Source organism: Mus pahari, chromosome 21 (genome assembly GCF_900095145.1).
Source record: "Mus pahari chromosome 21, PAHARI_EIJ_v1.1, whole genome shotgun sequence".
In the NCBI taxonomy this organism is placed as follows: domain Eukaryota; kingdom Metazoa; phylum Chordata; class Mammalia; order Rodentia; family Muridae; genus Mus; species Mus pahari.
Genome location: NC_034610.1, coordinates 55,314,489 through 55,332,951, shown reverse-complemented (window position 1 = coordinate 55,332,951; position 18,463 = coordinate 55,314,489). Strand labels below are relative to the sequence as shown.

Genomic DNA, 18,463 nt, shown 5'->3' with positions numbered 1-18,463 from the left:
ACACTTTTAATTGTAACAACGAAAAGTGTGTTTAAGAATCTGAGAATGTTTCCTATCACACAAAACAAACCATCCTTGAGAATCATTGCTCAAATACATAGAGTAAGCAGTATCACCATTGTTCAGACATCAGTCATATTCACATGAGACAAACCCAAATTAATATTATTTATAATAATAAAGTAGATGCTGAATTACGAAGACTAGGTTTAGAAAATAAAGTCACTGTTTAATTGAGTAATAACATGCAACCAATGTGGATTTCACAAAGATATATTTCTCACAGGTGATATTTGATTCATTATCTTCAATTGCATTTTTCAGCCAAGAACTATTTATAGAATACTGGAAATTTTAATTTAAAGGATTCAAGTATTAAAGGTAAAAATCTAATGCCCTATGGGGTTTTTTTTTGTTTGTTTTGTTTTTTGTTTGTTTTTTTTTTTTTTTTTTTTTTTGGTTTTTTGAGACAGGGTTTCTCTGTATAGCCCTGGCTGTCCCGGAACTCACTCTGTAGACCAGGCTGGCCTCGAACTCAGAAATCCACCTGCCTCTGCCTCCCAAGTGCTGGGATTAAAGGCGTGCGCCTCCACGCCCGGCTGCCCTATGGTTTTTAACTTTCTTCTTCAAACAGGAAAAGCCCTCTCTGTTATTAATACTTTCATTTAGTTGTTTAACAATTTCTGTAGACATGCAAATGCCTCTACTTTTTTGTGACATGATATTGATGCATGTTTACTCAAAATTATGTCAAAGATCATAACATTCTTTCAGAAACAGTTTCTAAGAAGTATATAAGGAAAAAAGAGGAAAGTTATGGAAGTCACTAATACTCTCCAAAGTAAGGGATTTATAAATTGATATATGTCAAATGCCTCTAAGAAGGTATTCACTCTCAGCAAAATTTCAAATCATAATTCCCCTTTGTAACCAGAAAATCCCAGAACTTTCGGTTTAGGAGGTTACAGAGGTCAAGGTATTGTAACCCAGGAATATAACTGTGCAATTTTGAGAATTCATAGCACAAAAAAATATGACATGCAAAAGAATGACGATTATCTCAGTGGACTGAGAAGCAATGAAAGATGATCTTTTGTTCTACTAGGTCCCTGGTAGCACTGACTAGCAACAAGGGGGCTTCCCTGCTTGTTTCCCTGTGTCAGAAATCCTGTCAGAGAAAGGCAAGTGAAGTTCACAGAAAGAGTGTGCTGTTTCCTCATTCTTTTAGCCCTATTAATTTTCCTCAAATTCTTTTCTGTATTTTTAGGGTGAAGTACAAGGGAAGATGAAAAAGGAAGAACAGAGCCAGTATTTGCCTCACATTCTTGAACATATTTTCACTCGAAATAAATTAGAAAAAACCATAATGACTTTTGCTTATTAATGAACTTAATTAAAGAACTCTAATTATTTAAACTCTAGTTTTCGTGTTGTGTTATTTAATAGAATTGACAAAATGTACTATCCTCAATCAGATTTTTTTCAAAATTTTTCTAATGAATAATGTCAAACAGTATGAGAGATTTTAAACTGACAGAAAATAGATAAGCAGACACAATAATTTATTAGAGTGCTGAGAATAAATACAAATTAGTGTAATAATTCTTTGTTATTATAATGTATTATAAAGTAATTTAAAATGTATTTTGATGAGAAATGTAAACACAGAAGTCTATTAAAAGAATCTCCATAACATATTTTAGTTCCTGGCATTCATTAAATGTAGGTAACTCGAAGATAATAAACATTGGAGTCAATATGCCAAGTTAAAATCTGATTCCAATCACTGCTATGTGAATTTCATTTTCTCATCCATGAAATAAGAAGCAACAAATCTACTTCACAGGTTTCCTTGAACATTAAAATGAGTCAAGATTTAAAGAACATCACCCGATATTAAATGATTATCATATGATTGTACTGATTTTATTGTCTTTGTTTCTTACTAAATAGCATATTTGACGATAGCTATAGTGAAAATTGTGAAATCTTGGTTTCTTTAAAAAACACAGAAATAGGGCTGGGGAGATGGCTCAACAGTTAAGAACATTCTTCCCAAGGTCCTGAGTTCAATAGGCAGCAACCACATGGTGTATCACAACCATCTGTAATGGGATCCAGTGCCCTCTTGTGTGTCTAAAGGCACCTACAGTGTAGTCATTAAATAATAATAATAATAATAATAATAATAATAATAATAATAATAATAATAATAATAACAGTAATAATAAATTATCATTATTATTAAGAAATTAAGCTTTTGAAACAATATATTTTCATTTTAAGCTCATTTGTGGAGATGTAGCACTCCTTCGGAGTGTCTGGGACAGCTGAATATGACTTGCCTCATTCTCTAGCAGGGGCATGGTTTTGCCAGCTACAGAAAGTTTCTGCAATTAGGTAACATTTGGAATTCTAGGAACTTTTCAGAGGGCATGTAAATGCAAGGGCCTTGAAAGGCAGTCACAGAGTTATTGGTTATTGATGGAGATTGGATGTGGTTTGTTAGTAGTCATGCTATTAAGAAGAAACAAAAAGAACCAAATTAGATTCAAGAATCTCTCTCTCTCTTCTCTCTCTCTCTCTCTCCTATCCTTTCCCTCAAATGTAGTGATAGGAAATTAAACCTGTGGTGGAAGGAAAGAGAAAGAACTCACAAAGTAGCAAAAACCAGCTACAGATGGCCCAATATTTTGTTCCATAATAAAATTACAATAGTTAACAGTATGTGTAACATACTAAATAATAGCTTGAGAAACATATATACTATGTAAAAATTGTTTTGAGAAAGCAAATTTGCTTTTCAAAATATGTTTTAGGAATGGGGATATAGCTCGCTGATACAGTGCTTGGTTTGTGCCACAACAATATATATATGCACATGTGTATACATATATATATTTATATATATATACATATATGTATGTATATATACATATATATATACTGTAATATATTCTGGCAATAAATTCTATAAAAATTTATTTTTATATATATGCATTCTCATCTTTGGTAATATACACATTATATATTATGTTAAAATATAAAGCTGGAAAGATTTGTGGAAATATAAATACATATTATATATATATATATATATATATATATATATATATATATATTACAAATATATACTTTGCAAATACTGAAAATGCCACAAAACTGTACTGTTTATGGACATAAAATGAAGAAACTGAAAGTAAAGTTAAACACTTTTTCAAAAGTATTTCCTACAATACAGAATTTTAACATTTTTATCTGCAATGAATACATACATTAATAAAATTAAGGACATACATTTTTCAAAATACTATAGTGACTGTAAATTTATATGTTATTATATAAATAATAAAATGTTAAACATTGGAATAGCATGTCCACTCAACAAAAAAATAAAAAAGACTAAAAGTAGAGACAAGGTTTTAAGCTAGGTTTGTCTATTCACCAAGTTTAAAGGAAGGGGCACTAAATTTCAAATGCCCCCAAATCTGTCTTCTTTTTGTGCTCTGGATTTTGTTATTAGTGAATTTTATTTTATTTATTTTATTTGCTTAGTCATTTTTTATTGGATATTTTATTTATTTACATTTCAAATGTTATTCCCCTTACCTGGTGTCTCCTCCAGAAACCCCTTATCCCATCCCCTCTCTTCCTGCTTCTATGAGGGTGTGTCCCCACCCTTCTTCCCACTCCTACCTCCTGGTCCTCCAATTCCCCTACACTGGGGCATTGAGCCTTCACAGGAACAAGGGTGTCTTTTCCCACTGATGCTCAACAAGGGCATCCTCTGCTACATGTGCAGCAGACACTATTGTGGATGCCAAGAAATGCTTGCTGACAGGAACCTGATATAGCTTTCTCTTGAGAGGCTCTACCTTTGCCTAACAAATACAGAGGTGGATGCTATCAGGGAACCATTGGGCTGAGCACAGGGTCCCCAGTTGAGGAGCTAGAGAAAGGATCCAAAGATCTGAAAGGGTTTGCAGTCCCATAGGAGGAACAACAATATGAACCAACCAGTAAACCTAGAGCTCCCAGGGACTAAACCACCTACCAAAAAGTACACATGCAGCGACCCATGGATCCAGCCACATAAGTAGCAGAGGATGGCCTTATCTGGCATCAGTGGGAGTTTACCAAGGCAACTATCTTGATTCAAGATGATAAAAAAATGTATTAAATTATTTTGAAGATTTAAATTTTCATTGAATGTTTTTATACTGTTTCTTATTTTGTATCTCATGGATGAGATAAGATAAAAATACTTTCTTAAATTCTTTCTCCTTTTACTATTAAAATATTTATTATAGGAATATACAATGACTATATGTAAGACTTTTCCAATTTTATTAGGCCGCTTGGGATTAATTTTGATAAATGACTAAATAAATCTAGTATTCTATTTATTGCCCATGAAATAATTCTAAAAGAAACTACTTACCTGAAATCTTAACAATTACAAAAAATATAGCAAATTATGTATACATATTTATTTTGTGATACTTTTCCAGCTGTATCAATAATTATTTTTCAGGAAAGTATACCTTCCACCAGTAATGAAGAGCATGCAGAGCTCTTTTCTTATCCTTAAATCACCATTGTCTATAATTTTGTGAGTGGATACTGGAAATAGTGGTAGGCAGATATCCCAGATAATTCTTCAGGGATGTTCAAACTTATAAGTATAAAGCAATTTGAGTCTTACTTTGTTATATTTTATTACTTTGGAAGTTAAGCTAAACTTTTTCCAGAAAAAGAATTATCTCACCATTGCACACTAATGGATTTTAGAAATTTACTATATTGAAATGCTATCCACCTAAACTCGTTTTTTTTCCTTTCTCATAAAGTCTATAATCTCAGGTTAATGCATTTTTCCACTTTGGGACTTTATTATCTCTATCCACTAAATGAAGCACCATTCCCCATATGCAACCAACTAGACATATATGAAAGTGATTACAAATAATACCTTTTATTAGATAAACACTGATGGAGTTGGGAGACATGGATGAGGTTCTGGCTAGGTTAGTATACGTGCCTCATAAAATTGATGATACCCTGTACTAGATCAATGTGGTTGTTTATCAGAGTCATCTAGGGAGATTTTGAAAAAACATTCTGAAATACAGCCAAATTAAATCAGTTAGCTTCCCACAGTGAGAAAATATAGAGGATCTACAATTTAAATAAGCTCTGAGGTAACTTCAGAACCACTGTTGGGAGCAGAATTGCTGTCCAGGTCAATGTTTCTCAAATCTTAACGAGGGTATGAACTGTTTGGGGATCTTCTTAAAACTCAGATTCGTATTCAGTCAACTGAGATTGATTTAAATTTCTAAATGGCTTCCATATGATGTTCAAATTGTTGGCTATGGACCATACTTTACAATGTGAAGGTTTGCTCTGGATGAAATTATTGATAAATCATTAATGTATGACATCATGATTTAATCCAAGTCAGAAAGCATCTTAGCTGCAAAGGAACTGGAACTGAATATTAGTAAATCTAACACCTTTATTTCACAGGTCTGAGAACCAAGAGTCACTGGATCTAAGTGCCTTAACTATACCATGTAAAGTACACAGATACTCTAATAGAAACACTTCCTACTTCTGTTGACTGGGGTTTATCTCAATGTTTATGCCTTTGAAATATTCAGTCAAAGAACATTAACTATCATTAATTCTAGTGAACTAGACACAAGTGACATCAGTATTAAGTTTCTATGTTATCATTCAATCATTTTGTCTGTTTCATTTTTCCTCGGTAAGTTTATACACACTTCTTATGATACAACAAAATAAGTATCCTCATAAGTATCCTCAATGTGTCTCACCATTGGCTTAAAAATACGCAAAATGACCTGTCTATGGAATGACACGGTTAAATGGCAGCAGTTCTTACCCTAGGGAAGATTCATAAACATTTTGAAATATTAAAAAAACCAAAACCAAAACAAACAAAAAAAATCCAAAAATAAAACCTTTTACTGAAGAAATGGAGCTAAGTATATAGTTATTTACATCACTTTAAAAAAAAACATGTTTATCAAGATATATAATTCATATGTTAATCAATATGCCCATTCAAAGGAAAAGCCTAGTGGTTCTGAGCAGTTTTCTACAACTTCAAACGTCAATTTTAGGGCATTTTGGTAACCCATGAAAATCATAGCATTGCCATGGGGTTTAGAGTCCTATCTCCATCTATATTCTCTTCCACTCCCTAAGTAATCTATTGAAGCCTTTGTTTGGAGATGCTGATTTCATAAGTCTAATGTAGAAGGTAGTCTGAGATAATGAGCAAGCATGTGGATACCCATGAGAAATCATAACGACCACAGCATTCTTATCTCAGTACAGGTGGCCGAGCTGATGCTACCTAATCATCTGCCCTCTGATTCCAAGGTGATCCCAGATGTTCACAGATTATGTGCTGCTGCAATTTCATTGTTATTATTTTATTTTGGTTTTGGCTATTGATCAGATCCAACAAGAGCATTGTTACTTAGTCCAGATTGATGACAGTCTAGGGATGTTTCTTAGAAGAAGCATTTGAGGAAAAAATAAAAAGGTTTTCCTCTTGAGTCACTGGCTAAAATGGTCTGGACCACAGCCTTCTGAGGACCATAACTGCAAGACAGGAAAAAGCCTGCTGGACTATTAATTAAACTAAGCATGAAGACAATGTTTTTCAGCAATGCAGTTTTTCTTTGAAAATATGTCCCACTCCATTCTGGAAGCTGCTGGGATTTCACAACTTGTAGACTCCATCTCTTTATCCAATGTAGACCTTTTCATTCAAGTCTGTTTGAATTGGAATTAGATTTTTTCACACCAAATAATTAACACACTCCTTAATACTGATATGTAGAGTTCATTACATCTGAAAGTAAAAGGAAAAGTGATTGTTTCTCTTGCCTCAAATTTCTTTGCCTCTTTCCTTCTTCCATTTACAACCTGCCATCAGTTTTCTTCACTTTTTCCTACTGCAGTTATTGATATCATCAGTGTTGAGGAAGGAAGGAAGGAAGGAAGGAAGGAAGGAAGGAAGGAAGGAAGGAAGGAAGGAAGGAAGGAGGAAAGAAGGAAGGAAGGAAGGAAGGAAGGGCTGCAGAAAGTTCTAGACACAGTCTGAAGAACAACATGAAACAAGTCTACAGCTGAGTTTTGATTTAGAAGTTAAAGGACTGGAGGAGCTGAAGAGGTTTGCAACACTATAGGAAGAACAACAATATTAACCAATCAGATGCACCAGAGCTCCCAGGGACTAAACCATCAACCAAAGAGTATACATGGAGTGACCCATATCTCTAGCTTCATATGTAGCAGAGGATGGCCTTGTTGGGAGAAGGGGCTCTTGGTCCTGTGAAAGCTCAATTTCCCAGTGGGGAATGTGAGGGCAAGGAGATAGGAGTGGATGTGTGGGGTGGAACACCCTCATAGAAGCAGGGCAAGAGGGGATGGGATATGGGGTTTCCAGAGAGGAACCTTGAAAGGGGATAACATTTGAAATGTAAATAAATATAATATCCAATTTAAAAAAGAAGTATCCATTTCACAATATTGCTAGGTCATAACTTGTAACAAGATTCCCATTTCTACTTCCTTTCCTGGTGCCCTAGATTTTTTGACACTTAATATTTAATCTAGTGTATACTCACAATCTACTAATAAACATGTACACAATTGCAGTGGCAGGTTAACTTGTATGGCTATCTTATTACCAACATTGAGATACAGTCTTCTAAATAGTGGAACCATAATGTCTTCATACTGGTATTTTCTGGATTCTTTTCATGTACCCTGACATCAAATCACTGTTGTGGATATCATTTTTTTAAAAAGAGAGTAAATGAACTAAGTTCTAGCCCAGTGGGTAGTGGGTAGCTCTCTTCAATTTGGGGGCTATAGGACAATTTGCATCTCTAAGAAAATGTAACATTTCTCTAAACACAAGGGTCTTTTTATTATTACTTGCTGTGGATGCAGCCACCTCTCACTACCACCATGATGCTCTCTCATTACCACTTCCCTGCTGATGGTATGCATCACTTTAAGTTCCTTCCTCTCACAAATGGAACCTTACCAGGTTATTTGTGACAACACTGAGGAGAGTAAACAATACACATATCAGGGAAATTATACATAACTTTGAGGGTTGCTGGTGCTCTCCGAATGCGAACAATGAGTGTGTGCTCCATAAGGTTACTGTTCTCCTAAAAGCAAAGACCAGTTTTTCTTTTACAGAACTGTGAATATGCTTAGTTCTGAAAGAATATAATTATCCTTTCTCAACTTTAAAGCTAGATGTCAAGGAAAGGCAATAAAAAAATGTAACTTCTTGTCAAAAATTATCATTATTTTCTAAAATTACATATTTGAAAAGACATAAATGATATAATGATCACTATTATATACAGATGTATTATAGACAAAGGTTTAAGCAAGAATGAATTGAAAAAGGGAGATAAATGTTTCTATTATATTGTGCTTAGAAGTGTTAATACAAAATTTAAAACGAGGCATGCTAAAGAGTTATATTTTTCTGTTTACCTACTCTAGTCAGTAAAACCTTAAACATTAGTTCAGGAATATGAAAAAATTCTATTAGCTATAAAACAATAATTCACTTTTGGAAAACGTGGAGAATTACTAAGGTACCAATTCCTTATGATGACTGGACTCCTCTTCCTCCTACACTTCTACCTCTTTCTCCTCTTCATTCACTCCCCAACACTCCCCATATCTGTATCATATGGTATGATTTTAACTTGGATTTAGAGATGTTCCCTTGGTCCTGTGAAGGCTTGACACCCCAGTGTAGAGGAATGGTGGGGAAGAGTAGGTGGGTAGGGGAATAACCTCATAGAAGCAGAGTAAGAGGGGATGGGATAGGGGGGTTACAGAGGGAAAATTGGGAAAGAGGATAACTTTTGGAATGTAAAAAAATAAAAAATACAATTTAAAAAAGAGAGAGAGAAGAAAGCCGCCATGGGATAAGGGAATAAAAAAATAATGGCCATGTGGGGTGGGTAATTGGAGTTAAAGGCAGCAACCCATATGAAACATGGCAAATCATATAACAGGATTATTAATAGCATAGAGGACAGATATTTGCCAAGCTCTTGTGCTGATTAAGACATTATAAATATAAAAATTGAAAAACTAAAGTATTAAAATATTTGCACAAATAATAGTCCAATAAGATAAATCCTTGACCGCATCAATGTGAATCATGTAGCTCTGTAAATACTCTATCTCAATTACAATCTATTTTTTCCACTTATTCAGCAATCTCTTCAACATGGTCTTTTGTGATATTGTAAAAATAAGTACTAGTGTCATGTCACTGGTTAATAAGATATACTGAGTTCTATTGGACTGGCTATTTGTAAGGCATACTTGTCTATTTATAAAAACACAAAAGAATTTCACTGTAGATACAGAAATTTTTAAGAAATTTTCTATACTAACTTTTGAAGGTACTGTAAAGAAGCAGACAAATGGTCTAGTCACCTAGCCTATTGCTTGAAATATTGACAGCAAATGAAAAAGCAATATTGAAACTTAAATTTGATGACTAGCTTAATCACAGGTTATCAGTGCTCTGTAATAGTGACTATGAATAGAGAACAATATACTATGGTGTGGTATGTGGAGCCTTCTCAGAACTCTAGGGTCCTCTAGGAAGCTAAACACCTATATGCCTCTGTAGTCATCTTCTCTTTTTGTTTTCCTTTAAAATTGTAGAATGCCTTTAAAAATTGCATTCCTACCCACACTTAGAAGACACTTAAAAGTTACACATATTGCAAATTAATGATTAATGCAAATGTTGAGCTTTAAAATAAAATTCCAGTGAGAGGAAGCTGTTGGCTATGTGCCTATCATCTGAGCATCATGAAAGTAGAGATGGAGGAAATGATGAGGTCATCCTCAACTAAATAGTAAGAAGTAGTCTAAAAAAATTTCTACATATTAAAATGTAAATAAATTACTGTGCTACTAACTTTAAAACTTAATTAATGATCTCCAAATGTTAAATATTACATTTGTAAAATATAATTTTAAAATTAATTTTTAATACTTGGAATTTTTTCATATTCTTATTTTTACTCTATTCTCAAAGAATTTTATTGAATCACATTAGAATTTTATTTTTAGAAAATTTAAAGATTATATCATAAAGTTTAAAAAATATATCTATAATAAATTATTTAATTTATTTCCTATAGGACATCAGGTATATTAACCTCCATATATAAAATATTTTGCCAATAATGAAATATCAAATATTGTATCCTTATAAGATTAATGGGACTGTAAAATTAGATCACAAGAATCTTTTAAAGATGAATCAGCAGTGAGTGAGCATTAAATGCTTTTACATAGGAATCTAGTTTACTTCCAAGTACCTGTGCTAAGCAGCTCATAACCAAGTGTCTGTCTGTCTGTCTGTCTGTCTCTCTCTCTCTCACACACACACATACACACACAAACACTCACAAATACAGACACTATAACACACAATTTTTTAAAATAAAATTTAAAAGTAAAACAGTTTTTAAAAATAGCACATGATTTTATAGATTAAATATGATCAATGGTTTATAGTTTAAATGGAATGTCGTATCAATAAATGTAAACCTTTGTCTTTACTTTTAAAACTATAGGTAAGAATCCTTATGTACTCCCTTCCAGTCAGCACCAGCTCAGGGCCACCTTGTGTGCAAACTCGGCAGATGTTCTCATGTCCCCAGAGGACTCTCCACCCCCCAAGGTGCCCTAGCATGACCAGGATCTTAGCATCACTGGTAAGTGGAACAACAACTGTTCCAACACAGCTGGGTGTGAATGGGGCCAGCAGGAGCAGGGAAATAGGAGCCCCGCCCAACGGTTTCAGACACAGCAGTCTTACCCATGTTCCACAGAGGAGGTACCACTTCCAGGCACTCTAACATTCCCAGCATCTTAGGATTCTTGGATTCCAGGATCCAGGAGCTTCTTCACACCAGGATCTCACGGTCTCAGAGGAAACTAGATTGCCAAGAACTCTGACACACCCAGAATCTCAGGTTCACAGGATCCCGGAATGACAGGATCACAGAGAAAAGTAGACTCTGAGTATTTCTGACTTAACAGGATTGCATGAAGGACAGGCTCCAAACAGATATATTGAGGATAGCAAACAATTGAGATAGTCAGATGGCAGGAGGCAAGCATAAGAACAGATGCAACAGAAACCAAGGTTACTTAGCATCATTAGGACGAAAATCTCCCACCATAGCAAGTCCTGTATACACCATCATACGAGAAAAGCAACATATGGATCTAAACTCACTTTTCATGATGATGATGGAGGACTATAAGAAGGAAATAAATAATTCCCTTAAAAAGATACAGGAGAACACATCCAAACAGGTGAAAGAATTAAACAAAACCATCAAAAATGGAAGTAGAAACAATAAGGAAATCACTAAGGGAGACCACTCTGGAAATAGAAAACCTAGGAAAGAAGTCAGGAGCCTTTGATGCAAGCATAACCAACAGAATACAAGAGATAGAAGGGAGAATCTCACGTGCAAAAGATACCATAGGAAACATTGACACAACAATCAAAGAAAATGCGAAATGCAAAAAGATCCTAACCCCAAACATCCAGAAAACACAGGACTCAATGAGAAGACCAAACCTAAAGATAATAGGTATAGACAAGACAGAAGAGTTCCAACTTAAAGAGCCGCTAAATATTTTCAATAAAATTATAGAAGAAAATTTCTCCAAAGAAAAGAAATAGATGTCCATGAACATACAGAAGCCTACAGAAATCCAAATAGTTTGGAACAGAAAAAGAAACTCCTCCCTTCACATAATAATCAAAGCACCAAATACACAAAACAAAGAAAGAATATTAAAAGCAGTAAGGGAAAAAGGTCAAGTAACATATAAAGTCTGAACTATCAGAATTACACCTGACTTCTCCCCAGAGACTATGAAAGCCAGAAGATCCTGGGCAGATGTTCATACAGACTCTAAGAGAACACAAATGCCAGCCTAGGCTACTATACCCAACAAAACTCTCAATTACCATAGATGGAAAAACAAAGGTTTTTCCATGACAAAACCAAATTTACACAATATCTTTCCACAAATCTAGCCCTTCAAAGGATAATAAAGGAAAACTCCAACACAAAGAGGGAAACTAAGCTAGAGAAAAAGCAAGAAAGTAATCTTTCAGCAAACATAAAGAAGATAGCTACATGAACAGAATTCCATCTCTAACAACAAAAATAACAGGAAGTAACAATTACTTTTCCTTAATATCTCTTAATATCAATGTACTCAATTCCCAAATAAAAAGACATAGACTAACAATCTGGCTACATAAACAGGACCCAACATTTTGCTGCACATAGGAAACACACCTCAGGGACAAAGAAAGACACTACCTCAGAGTAAAAGGCTGAAAAACAGTTTTCCAAGCAAATGGTCTGAAGAAACAAGCTGGAGTAGCCATTCTAATATAAAATAAAATCGACTTTCAACCTAAAGTTCTAAGGAGGGGCATCTTATCAAAGGTAAAATTTACCAGCATGAACTCTCAATTATGAACATCAATGCTCCAAATGCAAGGGCACCCACATTCATTTAAAAAACTTTGCTAAAACTCAAAGCTCACATTACAAATCACACAATAATAGTTGGAGACCTCAACACCCCACTGTCATCAATGGAATGATCCTGGAAACAGAAAATAAACAGAGACACAGTGAAACTAACAGAAGTTAGAAACAAATAGATTTAACAGATATCTATAGAACATTTCATCCTAAAAAAAGGATATACCTTCTTCTCAGCACCTCATAGTACCTTCTCCAAAATTGACCATATAATCGATCACCAAACAGGTCTCAACAGATACAAAAATATTGAAATAATCCCATGCACCCTATCAAATCACCACGGAATAAGCCTGATCTTCAATAACAACATAAATAATAGAAAGCCCACATACATAAGGAAGCTGAACAACACTCTTCTCAATGATAACTTGATCAAGGAAGAAAGAAAGAAAGAAATTAAACACTTTCTAGAGTTTAATAAAATTGAAGCCACAATATACCCAAAATTATGGGACACAATGAAAGCAGTCCTAAGAGGAAAACTCATAGCTCTTAGTGCCTCCAGAAAGAAACTGGAGAGATCATACACTAGCAGTTTGACAGAACACCTAAAAGCTCTAGAAATAAAAGGAAGCAAATTCACTAGAGAGGAATAGAAGGCAGGAAATAATCACACTCAGGGCTGAAATCAACCAAGAAGAAACAAAAAGAACTATACAAAAAATCCACCAAACCAAAAATCAGCAAGATAGATAAACCCTTAGCCAGACTAACTAGAGGGCACTGGGGCAGTATCTTAATTAACAAAATCAGAAATGAAAAGGGAGATAAAAAAACAGAATCTGAGAAAATCCCAAAACATCATTAGATCCTACTACAAACACCTGTACTCAGCAAAACTGGAAAACTGGATGAAATGAACCATTTTCAATACAGATACCAGGTACCAAAGTTAAACCAGGATCAGATAAACGATCTAAACAGTCCCATATGCCCTAAAGAAATATAAACAGTCATTAACAGTCTTCCAACCATTGTAGGGGGCTGCAACCCTGTAGGTGCAACAACAATATGAACTAACCAGTAACCCCTGAGCTCGAGTCTCTAGCTGCATATGTAGCAGAAGATGGCCGAATCGCCATCATTGGGAAAAGAGGCCCCTTGGTCTTGTAAACTTTATATGACCCAGCACAAGGGAAGGCCAGGGCCAAGTAGTGGGAGTGGGTGGGTAGGGGAGCAGGGGCGGGGGGTGGGCGGTATAGGGAACTTTCGGGATAGCATTTGAAATGTAAAAAAAGAAAATAATAATAAATAAATTAATTAATTAAAAGAAAAAAGCCCAGGAGTTTGGGCAGAGGTCTATCAGACCTTCAAAGAAAACCTAATTCTAACACTCATCAAACTATTTCACAAAATATAAACAAAAGGTACTCTACCCAATTCTTTCTATGAAGCCAAGATTACTCTGATAACTAAACCACACAAAGATCCAACAAAGAAAGAGAACTTCAGACCAATTTCCCTTATGAATATCGATGCAAAAATACTCAATAAAATTCTTGCAAATCGACCAAGCACACATCAAAACAATCATCCATCATGATCAAGTAGGCTTCATCTCAGGGATGCAAGGGTGGTTCAATATATGGAAATTCATCACCATAATCTACTATATAAACAACTTAAATACAAAAACCGCATGATCATCTCATTAGATCCTGAGAAAGCATTCGACAATGTCAACAACTCTTCATGATAAAAGTCCTGGAAAAAAATCAGGAATTCAATGTCCATAACTAAACATAATAAAAGCAATATACAGCAAACCTGTAGCCAACATCAAACTAAATGGTGAGAAACTGGAAGCAATCCCTCTAAAATCAAGGACTGCCCACTCTCAACTTTCCTATTCAATATAGTGCTTGAAGTCCTAGCCAGAGCAATTAGACAACAAAAGTAGATCAAAGGAATACAAATTGGAAAGGAAGAAGTCAAAATATCACTATTTGCAGATGATATGATAGTATATATAAGTGACCCCAAAAATTCCATCAGAGAAATTTTAAACCTGATAAACAACTACAGCAAAGTAGCTGGATATAAAATTAACAAAAGTAAATCAGAGGCCTTCTTCTAAGAAAGGCCTTTAACAAAGATTAAATAGGCCGTGAAAGCAATTAGGGAAACAACACCATTCACAACAGTTATAAATAATATAAGATACCTTGGTGTGACTCTAAGGAAGTGAAAGATCTGTATGATAAGAACTTCAAGTCTCTGAAGAAAGAAATTGAAGTAGATCTCAGGAGATGGAAAGATCTCCCATGCTCATCTATTGGCAGGATTAATATAGTAAAAATGGCTATTTTGCTGATAGCAATCTACAGAGTCAATGCAATCCCCATCAAAATTCCAACTCAATTCTTCACAGTTAGAAAAGCAGTTCGCAAATTCAATACAAATATATGAAAATGTCTCTTACATTAGAAGAGAACTGAACTTTTCCTGGTTTTCACAGTTTAGTTCATAGTATGATTTCAGATTATCTTACTGATATCCTGCTGTTTACTCAGCATGTTTGTTTAACCTGCCTTTAATGAGCATCAAACCCTGATTCTATTGCAGATGCTATGTTTTGCTTGCAGACAGGAGGCTAGCAAAGCTGTCCTCTGGGAGGCTTTACCACCAACTGACTGAGATATAAGCAGATACTTACAGACAACCAATGGTCTGAGATCAGGGCCCTCTATGGAAGAATTGGGGAAGGATTTAATGAGCTGAAGGGGATGGCAACCCAATAGAAACCCTAACCTGGACCTCTAGGAGCTCCTAGAGAGTATGCCACCAGCAAAAGAAAATATATGGCCTGGTGTGAGGGACCTGGCACATGTATAGCAGAGGTCTTCCTTGTCTTGCCTCAGTGAGAGAGAATGTACCTAATCCTGTAGAGACTAGATGTTCTTGGGAAAGGGCATGATGGGGAGGAGGAGTGGGTGAGAGTACCCTTTCAGAGGCCTAGGGAAGGGGAAAGTGGGTGAAGAACTCTGGAAAGTGGTACTGGTAGGGGGCAACATTTGGAATGTAAATAAAATAAAATAATTAATTAAAAAGAGAACAACATAACAACCAAATGATGATGATGATGATGATGATGATGATGATAATGATGATGATGATGGCACATGTCAGAGTGATTATCAGTTTAAGTTACCAAACAACTTCTAAATCTAAAGTCAATTATATTCCACATCTTGAATATGGATTTCTTTAAAATGTTAGTAAATATGGTATACAATTCCCTTAGATTGTCTTGATTAAGTGTTTTTACCTATGTTTGGAAATATGTCCTAAACAATTGCTGGGCAGATTTTTGTGGTTGATTTGTGGAATCAGAGCAGCAATGAGAGGAAAGATACTTAAACAACTTTATGGTTCTTTGATGCAAGCTGATAATTTCACAAAAGATTGTTTTAAAACAATCACAAGGTGAAGTCAAATTAGAAAGAAGAGACATTTTCCTAAAAAGTGAATATTATTATACATGGGGAGAATATGACTTTATAATATATTTTGTTGTTCAATTTCTTCTTTATAATTTGATTTTATTTTTAATTTATGTTTTACACTCCACATTTCATTCCCTGCCCCCATCCACCCTCTGATAGCTCCACATACCACACCTCCTCCCCATCCACCCTGTCTCCACATGGATGCCCCCATCCTCCTCCCCACCTGACCTCTAACCTCCTTGGGGCCTCCAGTCTCTTGAGGGTTAGGTGCATCATCTCTGAATGAACACAGACCCAGCAGTCCTCTAATGTGTGTTGGGGGCCTCACATCAGCTGGTGTATTCTGTCTATTTGGTGGTCCAGTATTTGAGAGATCTTACATGTTCAGATTAATTGAGACTGCTGGTCCTCCTACAGGATTGCCTTTCTCCTAAGAATAACTTTTCCAATTAATTTTTCTCTCCACTTACAATTAAAATGGGCATGTATATGACCTATAATTTTCTTATTATTAATAGCTTATTATCATGAAGTTTGACTATTCAATAGTTATTAAATATGAGCCTTGAAAAGACCATTCTTATGCCCTGAGGAAGTACACATCTCAATCAATTTTGAAGCCTGAACTTTATAACTAAATTCTGATTGGAAATTTTCAAAACACATGCTCCCTTTTGATGTCAGAATAACTTCCTCTCTCCTCATAACACTACATAAACACATTTGCTTCAGGATGTTTTGCTACACTGGAACCTCACCCATTCAATTCTTGTTTGTTATGGTAGAAATCAAAACTTTAAATTTTTCTCCACTCTTAGGGGAATGACCACCTGCTCAGCCTGCTCAGCCACAACTAAATAAGGGCTGGTTGTATTGATTACATTCAATCTCATTGTTTAAACCATCCTCATCTTTGGAAAGTAACTTCCCTTGATTAGATAACCAAAGAGTATTCTAATAGGCATGTAAATGAGCAACTTAACCATCACAGCAGAATCAAACACTAGCCAGTTTTTGCTCACACCAAGTGTACTTAGGTTTGTAGCTTTGAGTTTCCTCAACATCTCCAGAGATGTTTGATATCCTTGGTTGTAAAAATCTTTGATCCTTTGAGGCACTTGAGCCAAAGATGTACAAATTTTCCACAAAGCATACTTACTCCCAAACTAAGATTAGGCACCAAAATTCCTAGTTTTCACAAGAAAGCATTCTACATCATATCAGCATACCCTACGCATTGTTGTTTTTTGGGAATGACCAATCCATACACTTAGTGATATGACTTTGCCCCCGAGATTATATATTCCACACTCCAATGGCTACTATGTATCATTGTCATCACCAGAGATGCAAATAAAATCAGACATACAAAGACACTTAATGCTTAAACTCAGTAAATCTGATAAAATAAAAGTAAATATAATGGACATCATCAACTTCTGGAGTCGCAGAATTCTCTGTCACTGAAAAGAATCCCAAGTTACATTGCTCTGTTTGTAGACAGAGGTAGACAAAAGGACTGCCAAAGCCCTTCAATAAAAATGCAACTGAAAGGTATTTAGATTAGCTCACTAGAAGAGGTGCAGTAGCTCTTTCTGATTATAAGCTTTCCACACTCTCATTAAAACAAACGTCTGTTTTTTTTTTTTTTTGAAACATGTTAAATGACAGTACAAATGAACCTAAGTTATGCTCAAAGTCAGTATTATAGAAAAGGAAATAAAATGCTGAAAATGAACCAAACTAACCTTTTCTTTTTAAGGGAGGTTCTTCTATTTCTCCTAAATGAAGGGGGGAAAAAAAGGTAAATTAGCACAACCTCTAGTGGGGATTTGCAATTTACTCATGTTGTACTAATTCTTTCCAAACTACTGCTTTCTGTTATCATGATTCTTGCTTTACTTTGCTACAGAACTTTCATAGTACATACCCTGTTTATATATATTCACTTAAGATGATTTCATTTTATGAATTCAATAAATTTGTTGCAGTGCTCCAAGTTACTGCATTATAGCTCATATATCATATTAATTTCAATTTTCTGTTTGTTTTGCCTTCTTACAGGACCAAATCAGAAATCAATCTTCAAAATAGTCATAAAAGGGGTTTTAATAGTCAGAATTGTCCTGTTGGTTAAGACTGAGTGGATAATCTTGGACGACTAACAGTTACCATTAATTTTTTTTAAAATATTATATAATAAACTGGATCGCCAGGCTTTCTTCTTAGTAAACCCTCTAAATGCCAATTTATATACAGCTAGTTCTTCCATTTACTTTTATTCATTAAATGTGAGCTGCTTACTTGTACAATACTTAAAATGTA

General features: G+C 34.9%; 1 protein-coding gene across 1 annotated transcript in view; it reads right to left on the bottom strand.

The window, feature by feature from the left end:
• The window catches only part of Trdn (triadin), a 398,410-nt gene that overhangs the window by 307,205 nt on the left and 72,742 nt on the right, over positions 1-18,463 (bottom strand). Inside the window, exon 4 of the mRNA XM_029532915.1 lies at positions 17,887-17,919. Within this exon, the coding sequence (XP_029388775.1) occupies positions 17,887-17,919 (33 nt within the window). The remainder of the gene's footprint in view (positions 1-17,886; positions 17,920-18,463) is intronic.